At 42.2% G+C, this 23,382-nt stretch overlaps 3 protein-coding genes across 5 annotated transcripts in view; all 3 read right to left on the minus strand.

Moving 5' to 3' along the window:
* The window catches only part of si:dkey-24p1.1 (uncharacterized protein LOC556718 homolog), a 30,514-nt gene extending 18,510 nt beyond the window's left edge, over nt 1-12,004 (minus strand). Inside the window, exons 1-3 of one of the 3 annotated variants that reach the window (XM_064945498.1) lie at nt 11,887-12,004; nt 5,782-5,854; nt 200-279 (exon numbers count right to left, since the gene is read on the minus strand). In XM_064945498.1, coding sequence (XP_064801570.1) covers nt 200-279; nt 5,782-5,843 — 142 coding nt within the window. In that variant the 5' untranslated portion in view covers nt 5,844-5,854; nt 11,887-12,004. The remainder of the gene's footprint in view (nt 1-199; nt 280-5,781; nt 5,855-11,886) is intronic. The other 2 variants (XM_064945499.1, XM_064945500.1) reach the window with 2 other exon arrangements.
* A 2,244-nt stretch (nt 12,005-14,248) lies between these two features.
* On the minus strand, nt 14,249-15,397 carry irgq2 (immunity-related GTPase family, q2). The gene has a single exon (XM_064947168.1). The coding sequence runs from the start codon at nt 15,395-15,397 to the stop codon at nt 14,249-14,251; it is 1,149 nt and encodes a 382-aa protein (XP_064803240.1).
* Nucleotides 15,398-16,854: 1,457 nt separating this feature from the next.
* The window catches only part of LOC135519670 (uncharacterized), a 30,281-nt gene continuing 23,753 nt past the window's right edge, over nt 16,855-23,382 (minus strand). The window contains exons 11-17 of the mRNA XM_064944908.1: nt 19,958-20,335; nt 19,479-19,799; nt 19,125-19,388; nt 18,803-18,997; nt 18,541-18,667; nt 18,239-18,320; nt 16,855-18,086 (exon numbers count right to left, since the gene is read on the minus strand). Coding sequence (XP_064800980.1) covers nt 17,667-18,086; nt 18,239-18,320; nt 18,541-18,667; nt 18,803-18,997; nt 19,125-19,388; nt 19,479-19,799; nt 19,958-20,335 — 1,787 coding nt within the window. The 3' untranslated portion in view covers nt 16,855-17,666. The remainder of the gene's footprint in view (nt 18,087-18,238; nt 18,321-18,540; nt 18,668-18,802; nt 18,998-19,124; nt 19,389-19,478; nt 19,800-19,957; nt 20,336-23,382) is intronic.

Below are 23,382 nucleotides of genomic sequence, written 5' to 3' on the forward strand. Positions count from 1 at the left end.
AAGTACTGACTAAAGGGTCTGAATACCTATGTAAATATAATATTTGCAAAAATGTATAGAAACCTGAAATAAACAATTTAATCAATTTTAGAATAAGGTTGTAAAGTAATAAAATGTGGGAAATGTCAAGGGGTCTGAATACTTTCTGAATGCACGGTACACTTAATATGTAACTAAATAAGATCAAATGTTCACCTACCATTTATCAGCATCAGAAGAACTGTCAAGAAATGGAACATTGCAACTGTTCTCTTGAGTATCATGACTATTACTGGATATCTGTAGTAGAAACATACTATTAGTGTGTGTGTGTGTGTGTGTGTGTGTGTGTGTGTGTGTGTGTGCGTGCGTGCGTGCGTGCGTGCGTGTGTGTGCGTGTGCGTGCGTACGTAAGTACGTATGTGGGGGTGTGTATATATCTGTGTACGCACGTGGGAGTGTGTGTGTGTGTGTGCAAAGCATATCTCAGCTGCATATGCCTCTCTGGTTCACTGGTTAAGTAGACAGTGTTATGACGTTGGCCTGGGGGGTAGGTTTATGACAGTCATAAATATCTCTTCCCCCATTTTTCCTCTCTACCCTACTGATGTTACATTTGCAAAAACCTTGGTTAATATAGAAATTCTGGGAACATCAGAAGGTGGGGGGGGATGAACTATATTCTGGTAATCCGAACAATTGAACATATGCGGTGGTACTTATTGAATATGATGTCAGTTCGGTTGTCATCTGAGACATTCTCATCAATGATAAGATGACATAAACTCTACAGTGGAAAGTCTACACATCAGAGTTATCGGATTCACATGGAATAGTTGTTCAATTTAAATGTTTGAATATGAAATTATTCGTGATGGGATGAAATGTGATTTTAGCTTCTAAAATGTGATAATTGGGTTTTCATAAGACAGGGCTCTGCTCAATCAGTGGCCCGTCCCTGTGAAGGGACATATGGGCTATAAAACTTTTCAAACACGCCCTCCTCTCCCTTCCTATATAAGCCCTTGACGACAATATAACTTCCTGTTCCGATGATGTGAGGACGACGGTCCAATGTCAGAATGGTTCAGATAATAACTACAGAATGAAGCCAACATCAGTGTGAGCTTTGGTTGCGAATGGTATGAACTTTGAACTCTTATTCACTACAGAAGTGATAGCTCCTAGCCGTTGAGTTAGCAACAGCAGCTGCAAACGAGGGTTAGGAAGGAACAGACAGAGTATCCCGTCTATCACACAATGACGTTACTACAACATATTCAATTGACAACCAGAGACATTCTTCAAAGGACTTGGTTTGGCAACACGGCCTTCCATCTACCACCAACATACCGAAGCGCAGCTCAGAGTAAATATTTATTGCATTTTCCTTTTCCAAATGGGCGGTAATTTAGAATGCATCAGATACTGTATTTACGATAGCCCAGCTTCTCCCTGTGTCCCTCAGTCTTCCCACTCTTTCACTCAAACCCAGCCCCTTTCCTTTGTGTAACAAGCTGTCATATCTGTTCTGCCCGCTAGGGACATTTTCCTTTATGACGTAATTTGTAATCAAGTTATGATTTAATTATGTAAATAAATGATTAAACCCAATTTTGTATTGCTGATTCAAATTGTTAGCTTTTAGATGAGACTGAATTAAGATGAGGATTAATGTTGACTGCTATTGATGTAAAATATTACTAGGTCTTTAAGAGTTTATTCGGAAGATAACAACTCTATAAATATTATTTTGTGGTGCCCGACTCTCTAGTTAATTACATTTACATGATTAGCTCAATCAGGTGATATTAATTACGGAGAAATTATTTTATAGAATAGCATGTCAATCACTTTATTCCGGCATAGCCAAAGACACGACAACAGTCTGAAATAACACTGCCCTTGATGCTCAAGACATGAGGTGACATTCTTTCAGCTGTTCTTTTGGTTATTCAATTCCATGCCTTTTTTTACACCAACAACAGAGACCTATATTGGTAAAAATGTATAATAACTGTATTAAAACACATACTTTATAAATAACATATTAATGGCTTAAAGTAGAACTGACAGCATTTTATCTACTTTGCAGATATGAAACAAACAGATCACATCAGTGAAAAATATAAAATTCCCAGTTTATGCTACAAAACCAACGCCATAAGAGGTTTTAAAAATCGGTCATTTTTTAATCAACATTCCATGACGTACACTAATGCATTGTTGGCAGAATAGATGGACGCAGTTCAATGCATGATTAATATAATTCACTAATACATTTCTTGGTAGTCCAACAAATATTGCTATCAGGTTGTAAATCACAACTGGCCTGGTACATTGTTTGCTGCCTCCATTCGGGATGCACTGTTTCAGTTTCAACACAATCCAACTAGCAAGGGCAGTGATCACATGTCAGTCATAACGTGGCTACTAGGCTAGCGTATCTATTTATGGAGCGTGAAACATGCCAAAAGGTTGAATGTACGTATCGCTAGGATCGTAATAAAATCCAAATGTAAATTGTTAGGATCGTAAGAAAAGCCATGCGTAAAACATGAAACGTAAACGTGAAATTTAATCTGTAAACTTTCAAACACCATGTTGTGATTACAAACTAATATTTTAGGGTTGAACAAATCTTGTGTTGCAATTCTGATGTACAATAATACCTTTCGGAGTTTTGTCAGTTTCATCTCACCAACAACAAAAAAATTACACCAAATAGCCTGTGAGGAGTTCCACGCAAACAAGCATAACCCAGTATCAAAAAAACGCAAGTCAGGGAAGCCGAAAAGAGATATCCTGCACGTTTTCAAGTTAAAAGTCTCCATTTTCTGTTACTCCTCAGTTGAGTTTACTTCACATTAGTTAGATAATGTAATGGATTTGTTTACCAGCGCAAGTCTAGAAAGCTGTACTATGCCTACAATAGTGAAGTTTCAGTCTGCTAGGTGTATCGCTACAACATGGGCATTTCTCTGGGTGACGTGGACATCCCATGCATGCACCTTATCAAAATATGACTATTTCAATAGTGCACCATCATCTGGGCTCTGTCTGTTATCATAGCGGTAGTATCTACCAGGAATAATGAAACGTAGAATAATAATTATAGATGTTGAATATATGAATTATGTATGACCACTGGAGTCTTTACCACTAAAATTTGTTTTTAATAGAATATTTTGACATTTATTTCATCACTCAAAATCTTGCCAAAGCATATTCTGTAAGAGGGGTTAATATGAATGCAAAATAATTTGACATGATTTATATGAATCCGGTCATGAACATATGGACTTTGAAATGAACAAGGGAGAGGTTAAATGGCGGCTAAGTCTGGCATAAGCTTATTACCACATTTTACAATAACTCTGTTGCAGTAGTCTTGGGTCGTCTCCGTATAGGCTATTCCCTCCATTGTGACACTGCTGCCCAGTTGATGAGCTTGTCATCTCCATGCAGCACCATTCGCCTTCGGAAAAGCACCCCTCAGTCTCAGAAGATGCCTTTCTGGGGGCATGCAGCCATAGAGTCATTATTCCCTAATGTCAGCCTATTTGTCTACTAGCCAAATAAAGTGCAGAGCATGGATGATGCTTGCAACTCGTCCTTCCAAGGTATTTGAACATTTCAATCATCCTTCATTCAGTTAAGTCAGTCAGTCAATATGTCACCCAACTCAGTCATTTGTCTGAGTTGAGATAGGACCTAAATCAAAGAGAGTAGAACAGTCTTATCCATTTGTTTATTGAAATCCATGTGTGTATCAAAATGATCTACATTCTCCAAAGTTCTTTAGCCTATCACTTTAATAATTAAATGTTTCCTTTAGGCCTGTCCAAATACAAAATAAGCCTTCAACTTGTAGGCATTGCAATTTAGATAATCATTTCGGGTACTCGTGTGTTGCGGATTTTTTTTTTAAACTCTATTTGTGTTTTCTAACTGTTTTTATTATAGGGATCCCTTTAAAAAGAGACCCAACCCACAAGCCTCTAAATATAGCCTCTAAATACATTTTAGACAAAATAGTTGAAGAAGCAGTGGCTGATTGGGAAAACAGATCTGGCAATAGGAATAGAGTAGGCTATAGATAGTCTTGACCATTTTGGGCCCCTGGGCTATTTCGCTCAGGACAGGTTATAGCCAAGACTTAAACAATATTTTGTTTTGTTTCATTTAATGATATGGTTATTGCCTCTGCGTGATGAGGTTGTGCAACGCAAACAGCTATGACAAGCCTACATACTGTTATGTACTTGAGTGAAGACCCAAAAGCGGTTTTAACAGAAAACAGAGTTCTTTAATGAAAAACAGGAATGGCATAAATCCTCTTCCAACGTTGACAATGGAACAAAAAGAACGTAGTATTGTGCAGGATGCACCTGCCAGGCAGACTCCGACAGGATAGGACAAGGTGGAAGCAAACGAGACGACAGCTTGCTTCTGGCATCAAAAACACAAACAAGAATCAGACACTGAAAGTAGCAGGAACAGAGAGAGAAATAGAGACCTAATCAGAGGGGGAAGAGAGAACAGGTGTGAAAGAGTGAATGAGCTAGTTAGGGGAGATGTAGAACAGCTGAAGAATGAGAGACAGAGAAGGTAACCTAAAAAGACCAGCAGAGAGAGACAGAGTGAAGAGAAAGGACAGGAACAGACATAACAAGACATGACACATACAGAGTGGAATTCACTAATACAACAGTAACAAAAGCTATGCAATTATATGGCCATTAAATAACACACAACAGCATGGGATATTTAGATAGAGGAATAAGCCTAAATCATATTTACTTTCTATTCTGCAGCTCAGGCAGTTATTCTAGACAAAGCTCTTCTGTGTCTTTATCATTCTCACACAAGTCATTTGCTGAAGTCCCAAGCCTGTACTACGCCATCTACTGGTATAACGTTGTTATTGAATGCAGTTCAAAAACAAGCTCTCTAGAATTGTATTTTGGAAATGAAACCGGAAGATGCAAAGCAACTCTAATGTCTGTGCCAGAGCTGCTTGACTGACTAGCTAACTTCGACGAGCTACGTTCGGTTCGTGTCCTTTGCAGATGCCACATTACTGACAAAAGTTTGTATTTCTAAAAAAGATCTGTTACTGAGTAAAGGGAGATGTAAAGTAAGAATTTAACATATTTTTTACCCCTTTTTCTCCCAATTTCATAATATCCAATTGGTAGTTAGTCTTGTCCAATCGCTGCAACTCCCCTATGGACTCGGGTGAGGCGAAGGTCGAGAGCCATGCATCCTCCGAAACACGACCCTGCCAAGCCGCACTGCATCTTGCCACAGACTCGCTTAATCCGGAAGCCAGCCGCACAAATGTGTCGTAGGAAACACTATCCAGCTGGCGTCCACAAGGAGTAGCTAGAGCGTGATGGGACAAGGAAATTCTGTCCGGTCAAACCCTCCCCTAAACTGGACGACGCTGGCCAAATGTTCGCCGCCTCATGAGTCTCCTGGTCTGGAGTGATGCCTCATGCACTGCGATGCAGTGCCTTAGACAGCTGAGCCACTCGGAAAACGTTTATAGATCTAATTTAACATTTATGTTTCATGTTTCACGCATGGCTTTTCTTAAGATATGTATGTTCAACCTTTTGGCAGCTATCGCTCTCCATACTTCTTTCCTCATACAGTTTTTCTATGGCTATTACACAGCTAGAGATGCAGGTGTCATTTGGTTAGCTAGCAAGAACTTGAATGACTGTTATCCAGTTATCATATCTCTTGCGTTTGCAAATTCACTCTGGCTATCTATTCTGATTTCAGAGCACTCACCTCTGAGTGTGCCAGAACGGAGAATAACTGATGCATTTATGAATGCACAACACTTGCTGCATATGACCGGTGTCTGTAATTGTAGACAAAAAAGTAATAGTTAGTCACAAACGTTCTAGGTAACATGTAAACAGCCTAACCAGCTGTGCAAGTGTAAAGGTCAGAGTGAGGTGTTCTCTCATTTGTGTCTGGAAGTAGCTAGCTAGCAAGCTATCCAACTTTAGCCAGTTTGCTTGGGTGCTTGGGTGCTTGGTTGGGGCAAGCATACATTGGCAGGCAAGCTGCAGGACGAGTAGGCTACAATTCCCCATCGTTAATCAGTGCAATTTTGTGTAAAACTGTGAGAGGGTTTATCTAATGTTCCTTTGTTACTGTAGATTTCTAGCTAGCATTAGTTCTTGATCTTGTTGTTGTTGATGTGCATAATAACTGTGGGAGAGAGAGACTACCTTTTCATGGATGTTTGATCAATAGGACTGTACATTTCCCAAACGTAAGAGAACTCCCGTGGTGTTTACATATTTGCAGAAATACATTAAGGTGTATTTGGTATCTTATGGAGAATGAGTTATAATGATCTAAAGTTACGCTGTTGCAACAGTCCAGTTCAAAGTGAATGATGGCAGGCACGTGCAGGGTTGCCAGGTCTGACTAAAATGTATTTGACCTCTGAAAACCTTCTCACAAGGCCTAAAAACTAGCCCCAAAAAATGTTTTTCGCGAGAGAGTTGCCACATTTATCTAATAAACCCTTTTTCCATAACATTACTGAGCGAATTAAGAAGAAATATCGAAATCATTTTTAAACGCTAAGAAGAAAAATGTGGTTTTTCATCAGAATAATAGTTATTGCTAGTTTAAGAATATGTCACAAGAAAAAAGATAAATCGCCCTTATTAAAATCTCCAGATCATTTTCCATCAGTGGATGTAAATTTAACCTGCTTTGACTGCTATGATTAAGCAATAAGGCCCTGGGAGGTGTGGTCTATGGCCAATATACCATGGCTAAGCACAGTTAGTTCTTAGGTCATAGCCCTTGGCCATAGTATATTGGCCATATACCACAAAGAACAGCCCTTAGCCGTGGTATATTGGCCATATACCATAAACCCCTGAGGTGCCTTATTGCTATTATAAACTGGTTACCAACGTAATTAGAAGAAAAAACAGTTGTCATTCCAGTGGTACACATCTGATATACCACGGCTTTCAACCAATCACCATTCAAGGCTCAAACCACCCAGTTCAAATAAATCCTGTTTGCATATGTTCATAACTACAGATAAATCCAACAGGAGAGTTTGAGTGATGAAAGTTGGGCAGAGGATCTCGAAATCTCTGTGCAGGAAACACTTAGATGAACTTCAAAAAACAAATGTTATGCTATTTTCTGGCAATTACATTATTATTATGTGCCAGATGTTTAAGACTACAAATGGTTATAAATGGCCTATTTGCGTAATTGACTTGTTATTTCAATAGGCGTAGGCTACTGACTAAAATCTGGGATTATAATTGCAATTTAATTTTGCCATGGTTTGCTGAGCTAGATGCAGGAAGCCTATAGCCCTGATAGGCCAACATGCCTACATCTCATTTCAGGGGAAAACCCACAATGAAACTGACATTAAATGTGGAGAATGATACATTTGTGATAGAGCTGTGACCATGATCACAATTGATAACTTCCAATTGAATTAACTAAACATGACAATGTATAACTTAATAATAACACAAGTTTAAAACAGCATCTTGGCCATGTACTGTTACATGGCCACCCCTCAGAACCTGGTTCCTCTCTACGTTTCTTCCTAGGTTCCGGCCATTCTAGGGAGTTATTCCTAGTCACCGTGCTTCTACATCTGCATTGCTTGCTGTTTGGGGTTTTAGGCTGGGTTTTTGTACAGCCCTTTGTGACATCAGCTGATGTAAAAAGGGCTTTATTAATTAATACATTTGATTGATTGAACAGAGTTAGTTTATTAAATCAATTTGCCAGCTCCAGGTAGGCTACACAAGTGGCATAAATTGATTTGCAATGACTCCAGTGATATCTTAATTTCAATATAGATGTACATATTTATTATATCAAATGGTACGCTACAGTAGGCTGCAATGGCATAGAAATGAATAGCCAACTTGATGACCAACAGATGCAAATGTTGCCTATTATTCTCCACATATAATGTCATTTTCATTGTGGACTTTTTTCCATAACACAAGCACGTGAGGGAGTTCCATAACTTCTACTTCAAATTTCCACATCTGGAATACTCCAGACCCTAGAACTGAGCATGAGTAAAACCTTTCACTTGATACTGTTCGACATTAGAATGCAGTAGAGGACCTTGTGCATTTCAGGTAAACTAACAGCTAAATGTTTATAACCCAGGACAAATTAGCTAGCAACAGCAAGCTAGCTAGCGAAATAGGACACATTAGCTAGCAACTGCACGCTAGCCAGCTAAATTCCCATAAATGTTTAATGCTAAATTGTCCTGGGATATAAACATTGAGTTGTTATTTGACCTGAAATGGACAAGGTCCTCTACTCTGACAATTAATCCACACATAAAACGGTCAACCGAATCGTTTCTAGTCATCTCTCCTCCTTCCAGACTTTTTCTTCTTTGGACTTTATATGGTGATTGGCATCTAACTTTTATAATAAGGTGTATTATCACAACCAACCGACCTCAGTTCATCTTTCAATCACCCACATGGGCATAACCAATGAGGAGACAGCACATGGGTATACAGTGCCTTGCAAAAGTATTTATCCCCCTTGGCGTTTTTCCTATTTTGTTGCATTACAACCTGTAAATTAAATTGGATTTTATTTGGATTTCATGGAATGGACATACTCAGAATAGTCCAAATTGGTGAAGTGAAAAAAAGCCTGTTTCAAAAATAAAAACCGGAAAGGTGGTGGGTGCATATTTATTCACCCCCTTTGCTATGAAGCCCCTAAATAAGATCTGGTGCAGCCAATTACCTTCAGACGTTACGCAATTAGTTAAATAAAGTCCACCTGTGTGCAATCTAAGTGTCACATGATCTGTCACAAGTTCTCAAGTATATATACTGTACACCTGTTCTGAAAGGCCCCAGAGTCTGTAACACCACTAAACAAGGGGCACCACCAAGCAAGCGGCACCATGAAGACCAAGGAGCTCTCCAAACAGGTCAGGGACAAAGTTGTGCAGAAGTACAGATCAGGGTTGGGTTATAAAAAAATATCCAAAACTTTGAACATCCTACGGAGCACCATCAAATCCAATATGGCACCACAACAAACCTGCCAAGAGAGGTCCACCTAGCAAAACTCATGGCAACTGCTCGGCCTACGACCGCAAGGCACTACAGAGGGTAGTGCGAACGTCCCAGTTCATCACCAGGGCCAAGCTTCCTGCCATCCAGACCTCTATACCAGGCGGAGGAAGGACCTATAGAGGAAGGTCCTACAAATTGTCAAAGACTCCAGCCACCCTAGTCATAGACTGTTCTCTCTGCTACCACCAGAGCACCAAGTCTAGGTCCAAGAGGCTTCTAAAGAGCTTCTACCCCCAAGCCATTTCGACTCCTGAACACCTAATCAAATGGCTACCCAGACTATTTGCATTGCCCCCCTCCTCCTCCTTTTTCACACCGCTGCTACACTTTGTTGTTGTCATCTATGCATAGTCACTCTAATAACTCTACCTTCATGTACATATTACCTCAAATAACCGGTGCCCCCTTACATTGACTCTGTACTGGTACCCCCCTGTATATAGTCTCGCTATTGTTATTTTACTGCTGTTCTTTAATTACTTGTTACTTTTATTTATTTTTCTTAGCCGTTTTTTTAAACTCCATTGTTGGTTAGGGGGTCGTAAGTAAGCATTTCACTTTAAGGTTGTATTCGGCGCATGTGATTAATACAATTTGATTTGAGTTGATCAATTTGTTCCCATGTTCTTACCCCAAACTGGGTGCAGCACCTGTTAAACTCTGTAATTTCCCCAAAACACAGGGATTACGATCCGCACGGGATGAGTATTATCAGAGCACCTGAGAGTTTGCTGAAAAACTATCGATTTTTAGGGCTGGGATAATAACCTTCCTGACAAATAAAAATTACTGACATGGCAGATTCAGACCAGACTAAAATTACGGATGTGGTGATTTGTGCTTTTGTACATAATTACATTACCTTGAGCACCCCCAGTAAAATGTATCCCGTCCGTATTGGGCTTTCTACTGCCGATCGCTAAATTATCCTCATGATTTTGATCACACTTCCTCAATTCAAATATTATGTCGACACTATACCAAAGATGGCTTTGTATGGTCTAGAAACTTGAGAACCAAACTCGAGTTATCAGTGTCACCTGTCGCCAGGACTTGTTGAAATGTCTTCACTCCTATAAAAAAAACTCCAGGCTTCCGTCCTAACTGCCAATGTATAAAACAAAAATATATGTAATTAAAGGTGGCAGTTTGGAAAAAAACTAATTCAGTCCGAATCGTCCTCTAGAATAACGGGTATTCGGGGGTAGTACATGCATAACCAATGTTCTCTGGTAATATTAGTCCCATGCGAATAGGGCTACAATATTATTCCTGGGACTAGGGGTCTATATGGATTGTCTGGAATGACACATCGTCCCATCAACCTGTCCAAACATCGTTGATATACGATTGTATTGTCTTTTGTTTTGTTTTTACCAGGGGAAAGGGGAGTGCTTTGTTGCGTTGCCTACCAACGCGGTAAACGGTCTACAATGCAGCCTGTGTCATGCACAAACCACCGATTAAAGTCTAATCATGTGGAAATCATTTTACCAATATTGTATTTTCATGTGTACAAATAAGTAAACACATATTAACCAATCATATGGTGATATGTGTTACCGATAACTTTGAATGGTGATTTGGAATCAAACGTTTTAGACCTGCAGGGTGATACGAGACCCTTTCAATTGTGATTTTGAATTAGAATAGAGATCGAGTTTGCATGTTCAACATAGAAGACATCACTGGGCAGTGTTCTTGGGAGAGCTAAGCAAAAGGTCATACTCCGTTCACAACAGCGGGCCAGCGCGGAGCTTCACATCCACCCAACAAAATGTAAATGTATGACCTAGTGGCATTGGGGAGAGGGAATGAGGATCGATTTCCGCTCTTTGTCAACGTCGCCATCAAATACCTCTGCATCTGTGCAAAAAAAGTTCCCGTCTGAACGTTTTTTTCAGTAAGCCTACAGCAGGAAATATTGTTACCCCACTCTGCAGTCTATTAAACCAGAAAAGGTGAACATGATTTTGTTCCATGCCAGAAACCTTTAGGTAGGTTCATATATAATGAAAAGAAAAATAGGCCGAATGGTTCTTGTTGCACTTTTTTTTGTTTCATTTTCAAAGCCTGTATTCACAATGCGTATTATTCGAAATAAATGTAGCCTTTGCAAGAATATTATGTTGTGTGCCTTACACGTATTTGCACTGTATTTATTTGGTTAATTTCGTACTTATTTTGATTACTTTATTTATTTTGTAATTAGTAGCCTATCCAAATGTGGATTATTATTTTTATAGGTGGCATTTATTTGATGTACTCGCTTTCGAAAGTGCCGCTGTGAATTATTATTTAATCCCCTCTGCTCACTTCAAGGATAGTAATAAACACTTCCACAATAATATAAATATCTGTTTAGAAGTTTCACTTGTACAAGTAACGTTTACTGTAAATTGTATTGGCAGTAACCTTTGTTAGGTGTCAGGTGGAGGCCAGGAACTTAAATTTACACTTCCCATTCGATTATTCTGTCTTGCAATTGTTGGTTCTCTCTCTCATTATTACCATATCATTGAGACAGAAATATCTAAATGACTGTACATTCTCATGTAAGAAATGTATTGGTGACACTTTATTATGACTTTAAAGTGGAACTGACAGCATTTGAGCAACGTTCCTATCTCAATGTGCACATATTGGTATTTCACATTATCAGCTCGTTTTAACCGCAATTAAAGATGTATCCAGGATACATTTCTCACTTTATAATGGGTAGACAATCGTAAAAGAAATAGCAAACATTCACAAAGTTGTTTCTACTTACCTCAGAAGGGATTCGCTGTGATGACTGTCTCGTGAAAGATACTATATCTGCAGCATATCTGTCTTCTCAAGATAAGGATGAGAAACTAAAAGACGAACCCAAAATCTGCCAGGCTTTGCATTTGTTTTTGCATGAACATCCAAGCATGACAGACAGAAGCGTCTATTTGTATGATTCGGGGTTGATGATGGAGGTAGGTACTGTATCTGGTTTCCATTCTGCGCTGTTCAGAACTGTATTTGTGAAGTGAGCTTAGACGTGTTTAGGTGTTTAGTTCAAATTTACAGTATGTGTAGTGTGTGGGGTTGTTGTACATGAAGAACATGAGGCACTGTACTGTGCCATACTTTCTGAGTAAAACCCTGCTGATTTATTAAGCAAAAATACAGTGCTGACTCGTCTTTGTCTGTGAAAATATTGTATTGCATATAAGGACAACATGCTATACTGCCCAGGTTACTGTATTCAAGTTGAATAACTCCTATACACATTGGCACTGCTATTGATTGTGGATAACAAAACATGTAAAAGCCCATAAATGCACCCACAGTAAATGTAATAACTGAGCATAAATACAAACTGAGCAAAAGTGATATGAAAAGAACAGGGTCACATTCAAAAGGCACCAAATGGAAGAAAAGTTACTGAAACACGGACTTGGATTTTGCTGCAGTGGTCGAAATCAGGATCACTCTGTTTATCATATATGCATAGTCCCTTTAACCATATCTACATGTACATACTACCTCAATCACCCCGACTAACCAGTGCCTCTATATAACCTTTCTACTGTTATCTTTCAACGTCTATTTACTGTTGTTTTTATTTCTTTACTTACATATTGCTCACCTGATACCTTTTTTGCACTGTTGGTTAGAGCCTGTAAGTAAGCATTTCACCTGTTGTATTCGGTGCACATGACAAAAAAACTTTGAATTGATTTGATTTGAGTAAAGGGGGTGTAGATTTGTTTTTGCCTCTGGTTGCATGTTTAACATGCTGATAGAAATTTGGTAAAACAGATTTTAGTTTTCCTGCATTAAAGTCCCCGGACACTAGGAGTGCCTCCTTCTGGATGAGCGTTTTCTTGTTTGCTTATGGCGGAATACTGCTCATTGAGTGCACTCTTAGTGCCAGCATTGGTCTGTGGTGGTATGTAGACAGCTACGAAAAATACAGATGAAAACTCTCTAGGTAGATAGTGTAGATAGACACCAATAAAAATAAAATAATTGCTTGGGCCAAGAAACACAAGCAATGAACATTAGACTGGTTGAAATCTGTCCTTTGGTTTGATGAGTTTGGTTCCAAACCAAACTCATGGTTCCATGAGTTTGGTTCCAACCGCCATGTCTTTGTGAGACACAGAGAAGGTGAGGGGATGATCTCTGCATGTGTGGTTCCCACCGTGAAGCATGGAGGAGGTGGTGTGGGGGTGCTTTGCTCGTGACACTGTCAGTGATTTATTTAGAATTGAAGGCGCACTTAACCAGCATGACTACCACAGCATTCTGCAGCAGTACGCCATCTAATCTGGTTTGGGCTTAGTGTGACTGTCATTTGTTGTACCCAACATACCTCCAGGCTATGTAAGGGCTATTTGACCAGGAAAGTGTGTGATGGAGTGCTTCATCAGATGACCTGGCTTCCACAATCACCTGACCTTAAACCAATTGAGATGGTTTGGGATGAGTTGGATCGCAGAGTGAAGGAAAAGCAGCCAACAAGTGCTCAGCATATGTGGGAACTCCTTCAAAACGGTCGGAAAAGCATTCCAGGTGAAGCTGGTTGAGAGAATGCCAAGAGTGTGCAAAGCTCTCATCAAAGCAAAGGGTGTCTACTTTGAAAAATCTCAAATATATTTGGATTTGTTTAACACTTTTTTGGTCACTACATGATTCCATATGTGTTATTTCATAGTCTTCAATAATATTCTACAATTTAGAAAATAGTAAAAATAAAGAAAAACCCTTGGATGGGACGTTAAATGGGTGTGCTGACTCTCTGTGGTCACTAAAGACCCCATGGCACTTATCGTAAGAGTAGGGGTGTTAAAAGAATTTTTAAAAAGAAAAACCCTTGAACGAATAGGTGTGTCCATACTTTTGACTGGTACTGTACATTACAGGAGACTGAAATGTAACAAAACCCTTTGACATAGAAACACCTGATTTTCTGCTGGGTTTTTTAAATAATGTTTATTAATTATGAAATTATGAAAAATATTAATAACATTTTAACCATGAAGCCACTAGATAATTTGTCTGCAGGAAAGTCCTACGCAATGCATATTTGCATTTCCATTGCAAATGTTTTAAAACATTTTTCATTGCACTATTTCTAGCCCTCCTCTTGACCTCCTTCATTTCCCCTCTCCAATACCAGCAGCAGCCAGTATCTTCTCTGCGTCAACCACCATCTCATCGATGGCCCCGTTGAGAGCCTGCAACATGACAGTGAAGGAACGACCGGCTGAGCGGGCGTGCCTGGGCATGGCCATCTCCATCAGCCGGGTCGTGTTGGTGGTCACCTCCTTCTCTGCCGCTGCCAGCCGAAGCTTTACCTCCCCCTTGGTGACTTCAGCCGACAGGTTACACGTCCGCAGGGCTTTGAGCCGTGCCGGCTCCATGCTGCGTTGCCGTGCCAACCGCTCAACAGACTCGTCGTCCAGACAGAGCGAGGCCCTGGCCTTGGTGAGGATCCTCACACCCACTCTGGCGTCCACCATAGAGGCCACCAGGGGCACGGGGATGGCCGACACCCCACCAGAGAGTGACGCGGCAGCCCAGACCAAGGCCTTGAAGGCGTCTCTCTTCTGGATGATCAGGACTGGGGAGAGAGTGGGCAGGGCCAGGAGGAGAGCGTGGGCCCGGATCTCTGGTAGGTCCCTCTCCATCTCCTCCAGGAGTCCTGGGAAGTCAAGTTTCTCCAGACAGGAGGGCCTCACTAGGAACACCTTAGGCAGGGCCACCCCCTGGGCCTTCAACAACTCTAGGCTGGCCTTCCGCCTCTCCTCCAGATCCTTTTCTGTGTCCTTCTCTGAGGCCAGCAGGGCGAAGTACACAGTGTCCCTCTGCACAGAGCGGGCTTCCAGGAACACCGCCACGCTGTTGGCCTGGAGACTCTGTGTGAACGCCATGACCACCACGTTGTACCGCAGGAACTTCACCCGCTCCATGTACCCTTCTGGGTCAAAGGGCAAGGCTGCGGGGGTGGGTGGAAGGTCCCAGAGCCTGAAGTCAGGGTGCTTAGGGTTGGGATAGATGGCCATCTCCTCTGGAGAAGTGGGGCACGGGGATAGGGCGGCTCCTTCATCCTCAGGCCCCAGACCACGGAGGGCGTTGATGAATGCAGACTTCTCGGGTCCCCGCTCTCCTGCCACGGCCAGGTTGATCCGGCTGATCAGGAGGTCCTCCACAGCATCCTTGACATCTGACAGCTTGTTGTTCTCAATAGACTCTTTAAGAGTCTCCAGGAGGTTCAGGCTGTGAGATACAACATCCGCCGCCATGGCTGTGAGAGAGGTGCGGATGGTCATTAGCATAGCTCAACACGTAGGAATACTCACACATCTTAAAAGTGGAGGATTACATTTCTTGGGCACGTAATTGATCAATTCAGTTGATAATTGATTGGCTGTTATGTCCACACAGTTTAATACTGAGGTATTTATTAGTATCTGAGTAGAAGGCAAGAACAAACACTGACATACAGTGCAGCCCTCGAGGACCTGGAACACAATCCCTTATTGCTGTATCAACTCGGGATACGTGGGAACACAATAAAACAATTTATTTACACAATTAATCAGATTTAACGTATTTAACTTTTTTATAACAGTGTTGGGTAGTGGTAAGTGTTGTGTAAACAAATACACTATCTTAGCTCCAAGTATCTGTCTGGTCTACAGTACTAATGTATGCTACTGCCTGTGCCTTACCTTTGACCTGGATGAAAAAACCTAAGGGCAGACCTTAAAAAGGGAAATACATCCTTATCCAATGATCAATTGCAGATACATCCTCAATACAAGCGAAGTGTGCTGACTGTGTCTGCTAGATCTATTTACAGGCTCTTTAATTTGAGTGGAACATTCTAATCCTGTAATCCCATCCTTAATCCAGTATGAGTGTGAGCACATACTGTACACACGACAGAGTCCATGATGCTCACACTGACAATTGGCAGGTGACGTACTCTCTAAATGAACAGTTAACAGTAAAGGGACATCTTCATTTTCTTTTCATCCAAACCTGAGGAATAACACAGGTGTTTGTACATGGGTTTGTTCGGTAGCTCAGTAACAGGTACAGTGCAAAAGAAACCACCACCACAACACAGCCAGATTTATAATGTGAAAGGGAGTGTCCATTTCCTGCTATTGTGACTCACACACACCTCTTGGTGTTTTTTTTTTGTTCAGAGGAAACCATGTGAGAAACCTCTGCCGACATCTGAGAGTTTCAGGGTTAATTTTAAACATCTGCCTTCCAATCAGAGCCTGTTGTTCTGTTTTCACTTACACCAGCAGATGGTTGAGATCACCTTAAATCAGTTTCCTTTTCTGATAAATGAGTATTATGATAAAAACTCAAACTGAGAATGGGGTTTAGAAGTGGGCTTGTAAATGATGTAGCTTTGCGGTTGTCATGTCAAATGGAGTGCCTCTATCTTGTTTGTAGCATATTAATATTGTTTACATTTTTATTTCATTTAAATGTAACATTTATTTTAGGCAAGTCAATGAAGAACAACTTCTTATTTACAATGATCGTGAACATATACATTTGGATTATGTCAACATAGAATACACGGTGAAGGAACTGGATTAGTTCTATAGAAAACCTCTACTGTTCTCTGCAGTCACACCATCTGTGTAATCACTGTCGAATACAATTTGTGGAGATAATAAATAGACATCCAACTTCTGACACCATGTATTACAGAGGAGGCTGGTGTGACGAGCTGTAGAAGGACATGCTTGTTTTAATGGCTGGAATGGAATTAATGGAACAGAGTCATACATGTGGTGTTCATATGTTTGATACAGTTTCAAGTATTTATTTAATCTTTATTTAACTAGGCAAGTCAGTTAAGAACAAATTCTTATTTTCAATGACAGCCTAGGAACAGTGGGTTAACTGCCTTGTTCAGGGGCAGAAGGACAGATTGTCAGCTCGAGGATTTGATCTGTGCAACCTTTCGGTTACCAGTCCAACACTCTAACCACTTAGGCTACCCTGCTGTCCCATTCCTGCCATTACAATGAACCTGTCCTCCTATAGCTCCTACCACCAGCCTCCTCTAATGTATTAATAAGTAGACGGGACACCATAGTGTTAGCTTTAGGAACGTCTTTACCAAGATGAAACCGTATATTGATACAGAGCATTATGGGTACTGTAGTACATCATGCTACAAGACAGTTAAAACATCATTTAGAAATTCTTAGCAGATAGCAAACAACTAAAATACACACAAACATCAAAAGTAAGGTAGTGCCTCAATATATAGGGTTAAGGGTTAAATCAAAATACAAAAACATGGATCAGAGGAGACACCATGTCCTTCCATGGTGACACAAAAACAGAATCATTACAAAACTAACATTACATTAGACAAGGCTGAAAAAGAAAGAATTACCAAAACTATTTCCTACAGTAGTTTCAGTTAAACAAAGTCTCTATCATCATAAAACATTCAATCTGGAATATGAGAAAACACCGCAGTGCTGTATATTAGAAGCCATAGTACTGTGCGCTATTTCCCACGTTGCTGTGTCACTCTCCACCCATTATAGCCTTGTTGGAGTAAAGTGCTGTATCCTCATCTCTCTCTCGTAATGGCTTACCATTCTCTTTCTCCTCTTCCTTCCCTACCATCTCATCCCCTTCCTCCCATTCCACCTCTTCCATCACACCACTCCCCTCTCCACCATCTTCTTCCTCCTCATTCTTCTTCTGTCGTTTGATTTCGGCATAGTCTGTCTCTGTGGTGGTGGTCTTCTTCTCTGCCTCCTCAGGGGTCTTCTTCTTCAGCAGGGAGTAGTTGATACTGGCGTAGTCCACTTCATTTGGTTCTCCCCCTGTGGTAGATTTCCCTACGGCTCCACGGGTCTGGGGCCCTCCATTTTCTTCTCCCTCCCTCAGCTCCACCTGCAGAGGGGTCTGTTTGCCCCCCACAGCCTGTCCTGCATCCATCTATGCAGTAGATGACAGAAAGCACTGTGTTAGGAGTATTTTGTTAGCTTGGAATACCAGACATGTTTGTGTTGCCTTGTAAACTCCTATTGGCATGTCAATGCTAACTAAATGTTGGTAAAGCTGAATAAATAAAGGAACTGTTACTGCACCTGTTGGTCTTCAAATGTCACCATCTCCAGGTTCATGAAAGGGCTTTTGGAGTCTGAGTCCTTTGGGATCCTCTCTTTGCGTCTAAGGAAAAGAGTTCAAATGAAATGTCTCAATCACTGTATTTTGGAGGGGTTAACAAGCACTTCCATTACAATATGGTGCAAGGCATTGGTACTTTTGACATGAAATCTGATGTTCTTGATAATAAATATAAATAAATCAGTGAGACAATTTACAATTGATTTTTAAAATAACATATTCAGTCAATAGCGACTGTACATCAGTAATAGAATACATGTACCTTTTACGTTTCCCTTTCAAACACAGGAAGATACAACAGATGGTGGCTGAGAGGGCTGCACCAACCACAAATGCAGTAATCAGTTTTAGGTCCGACAGCAAAGCCATGATGTCTTTAGACACATCCTCTATAAAGAGAACAACGCGTTGGATTTTAGAAGTGGCTCACACCTTTTCTCAATCCAAGCGTGCAAATCCTCTATGTTGCATTGATATTGGGAAGCTGTGGCTCTCTAACAAAGTGTGTTAACTTGTATCTTTACCTTCTTGTTTTTCTATTTGGGTGACTTGCTCCTCTCTCACTCTGCCCGCTTCATTTCTGCTGACACACTCCATAGTGGTATTGGTGTGGTTTCTGACAGGCAGGCTGATGGTGCTGTTCACTGAGAACATCAACACTGATGTAGTAAAACTGTACTCTTTTAGTGTTAACCATCTTATAAAGGGTAAGGAACTCCCTGAGTCACACACACACACACACACACACACAGGTCATGAGAGGGGAGATAAACCATAGGCAATTTAAAGGTAACAGCATGTCACAAGCCATTTTCAATCTGTCTGTACAGTGCTGCTTGCACTCACACATCACAGTGACAACAGTGGAAGCCGTCAGAGATCCACTGTGGTGTTGAGCTGTACACACATACTCCCCAGCATGTTCTCTTGTCATGTTAGAGATGATGAGAGTGGCCTGTCCAGAGTTATTCCGTTCCAAAGTTGTTGTCCCCTTCTTACTCCAGGTGATGTTAGATGATGATGGTGGGTAGCTGGCATCACTGCAGGTCAGATTCAGGGTATCACCCTCTCTCACTGTGTTATAGCCAGAGATCTTGGGTTCCTTCACATCTAGAAAACAAAGAACAGTACATACAAATGGTGTTCATGAAATGGAAGTGTTGCAGCACAACGGGAGGTCAGATAATGTACACTACCTACGTGCCACATTCATTGTCAGTGTCTTCTTAGTGGTGATGCAGCCATTGAATGTCACCAGACATGTGACGTTGGTGCCGTGATGCTTAGCTGAAGGGGTGAAGGTCAACGTTGAGAAGTGGGTTGTCGTCACAGTGGTCAGGTTCTCTCTCTCCTGTATGGTGATGTTGTCTCTGAGCTCAGTGATGTTGTCTCCTGTTCCTCTCCATGTCCATGTGATGTTAGGAGGAGTTCCAGAGCACATCCCCGGGGCGGTGCAGGTCAGAGTAGCTGGTTCTCCCTCTGTCAGAGCAGGAGTCAACACTGAGGGCTTCTGGGTCAGAGCTGGAGGCAGGAAATACAAATACAGAAGTGAGTTTTACATCTGTGTACAAAACAGCAACCCTAACCCTGACCTGAGGGGGAACTTGGCAAGTGTGTACTGTATACAATTAACTACAATAATAGGTTGTCCCTGTAACTGGTAATAATAGTCATAGTACCGCTCACTGTGATGTTCACTTTCTTCAGGTATGTATATGAACTTGGAAGTCTGAATTGATACTCTCCAGCATCATTCTCTCTGATGTCGTTGATGATCACACTACAGTTTTTCTTTGTCAGATCAGTCTCCAGCAGAGACACTCTCTGTTTATAACCCTTCTGAACTTTAGAGGGAGTTTCAGAGTGGAAAATTATGCTTTTATCCTTATCACGTCTGTCACTTGCATGGCACTTGAACCATATTGCAGCGGTAGGCTTGATGTTATCAGGGTGAGTGAAAGTACATGAAATAACAGCACATAGTCCCTTCTCTGCTGTTATTTCTGCTGGACTGAAGGTGATGGTCCAGGGTGATGCTTTTGGTGGTGCTGCCAGTGCTGATGGAGGGAAATGAATACAGTCATGAGTAATACAGAAAGTATTTCACTTGTTCATTACATTTTTGATGATACAGAATCAGTTGAGGTTAAAAAGTTTTGGGGTTTTAATTACCATACTGTACCACTACGATTACCACATCTATACATCTACTAATGATTTCAATATTAACAATACTTTAATGATGAAAGGAACCCTACTTCGACATGTTGCTCTCTCTGCCAGAGAGAAGAGTAGAGCTGCCAAAATGAGGACCCACATCCTGTCTCCACTGCCTCAATGAATCAACCACAACACCAGGGTCTGTCCTCTTTCACCTCTTTATCTGTTTCCCTTGTCTGTGTCCACTGGTCTGGAGCACAGAAAGAGAATAACACAGAATAACCTGATAAATAGCGTTGTACACGCACTGAACATTTGAAATTCACTCTCACCCTTGATGCACGAAACAAGTTTTCTTGACATTTTGATAAAGAGGAGGAGGGCTTCAGCACCGACCTAAACAGGAAGCCTACGGACAGGAATTCCTTGTTACCCGGAGACAGCTTCCAACCTTAGACCCCTAAAAAAGAGCCTCCCCATCAGCCAATACAGTCGCATACGCAGGATTTGTAGTACACAGAGGGACTATGACAAGCAAGCCGACTGTCTGGATGAGCGTTTCAGACAGCAGGGTTACCCAGAGGAATGGCTGCATGATGCAGGGGAACGTTAAAAAAATATGACCAAGGATGACAGCCTCATGCCAAAACCTCTCCACGCTCCTGACCAACGTGTTAAATGCTTCCTTCAATACTCTCCACTTGGTAAACAGTTTGACCACATCATTAAAAAAGCCCTGGCACATCTTAAGCACTGATCCACAACTGGAAAAAAGGTTAAAGAACCTCCGCGGTGTCACTCACAACAAAGGGTTTAAATACAATCAGGGGAAACGAGACACAGGTGCAAACAATAATGGGGATCAAGGGAAAAACACAGGGACAAAAAGCACAATGGGGACATCTACTGACAAAAACCCGGAACAACCCTGGCCAAATCCTGACAGAATCCCCCCCCTAGGAACGGCTCCTGACGTTCCTACCAGCTCTCTCAGGGTGGAGGACCCTGAACTGACGAATGAGGTCAGGGTCCAGGATGTCTTTGGCAGGAACCCAGGAGCGCTCCTCAGGACCGTAGCCTTCCCAGTCCACCAGATACTGCCAGGACCGCTGCACCCGGCGGGAATCCAGTATCCGGTGGACGGTATAAGCCGGCTGGCCTCCAATGACACGAGGCGGAGGGGAGGTCTGTCTGCCGGGACAAGGGGAGAAAAAACAACAGGTTTTAACAATGACACATGAAATGTGGGATTAATCTTAAGGGATCTGGGTAAGTGTAGGCGATAAGAAACTGGGTTAACTCTCCTGGCAACCTTGAAGGGACCGATGTATTTTTGGGACAGCTTGCGAGACTCCACCCGTAGAGGTAAGTCTCTTGTGAAAAGCCAGACTCTCTGGCCGGGGCGCAGGGTAGGCCCGGGACGGCGACGTCTGTTGGCTTGTTGTTGATACCTCTGTGAGGAACGCATCAGATTAAGACGAGTCTTCCTCCACATAAGCCGACAGCGTCTGACGAACCTCAAGGCTGAAGGCACTCTGACTTCTGCCTCCTGGTCCGGGAACAATGGAGGAGCATAGCCAAACTGACACTCGTGCGGGGACATACCAGTGGAGGAGGAGCGCAAGGTGTTGTGCGCGTATTCGGCCCAAACAATAAAGGATGACCATGTGGACGGGTTGTCACGAGTCATACATCGGAGGGTGGTTTCCAGCTCTTGATTCATCCTCTCTGTTTGGCCGTTGGACTCCGGATGATACCCTGAAGATAGACTGGCAGAAGCCCCCATGAGTTGGCAGAAGGCCTTCCAAAACCTTGAGGCGAACTGGGGACCTCTGTCAGAAACCACATCTTGAGGAATGCCGAAGACTCGGAACACATGATTAATTACCAACTCAGCCGTTTCCTTGGCAGAAGGTAACTTAGTCAGAGGGACGAACCTGGTCGCCTTTGAAAACCTGTCGATTATGACTAGGATAGTAGTATTGCCATGGGATGGAGGAAGTCCAGTAATAAAGTCCAATGAGATATGGGACCAGGGTCTGTGGGGAACAGGTAAAGGATGAAGGAGTCCTTGAGGGCGGAGGTGAGAAGATTTGCCCTGGCAGCACACGGGGCAGGCATTGACGAAAGTGGCAACGTCTTCTCTTATGGTAGGCCACCAGAACTTACGCTGGATGAACTCCAAGGTGCGACCTACGCCCGGATGACAGGTGAGGCGAGAGGAGTGTCCCCACAGAAGGACCTGAGTCCTCACTGCCTTGGGGACAAACAACCGATTGGCAGGGCCTCCTTTAGGGTCCGGTTCGCTAGCTTGAGCACGTCTCACGGTATCCTCAACTTGCCACGAGATCGGAGCCACAATCTTAGCAGCAGGAAGGACAGGCATGTCCGTGTCATCTCGAATGGCAGGAGCGTAGACTCGGGACAGGGCATCCGGTTTGAGATTCTTCGACCCGGGCCGATAGGTGAGGATAAACTGGAATCGATTGAAGAAAAGAGACCATCTAGCTTGTCTAGAGTTCAATCGCTTCGCCTGCTGGATATACTCCAGATTTTTGTGGTCCGTAAGCACTTGAAACGGGTGAGAAGCCCCCTCGAGCCAGTGTCTCCATTCCTTCAATGCCATCTTAACCGCTAGGAGTTCACGATCCCCCACATCGTAGTTCCTCTCAGTCGGGGTAAGCCGGTGTGAGAAGAAAGCGCACGGATGAAGCTTCTTGTCTTCACCCCTCTGAGACAGGACAGCTCCAACACCAACCTCTGATGCGTCTACCTCCACCACAAATGGTTCATCCGTAGTCGGTAGTATCAGGATGGGAGCAGAGAGGATGCGCTGCTTGAGTCCTTGGAAGGCCGTCTCAGCTTCTCTTCCCCAAAAAAACCTTGCATTGCCACCTTTGGTTAAAGCTGAGAGAGGAGCTGCCACCAAACTGAAGTTCTTGAT

The sequence above is a fragment of the Oncorhynchus masou genome, chromosome 29, assembly GCF_036934945.1.
Source record: "Oncorhynchus masou masou isolate Uvic2021 chromosome 29, UVic_Omas_1.1, whole genome shotgun sequence".
In the NCBI taxonomy this organism is placed as follows: Eukaryota; Metazoa; Chordata; class Actinopteri; order Salmoniformes; family Salmonidae; genus Oncorhynchus; species Oncorhynchus masou.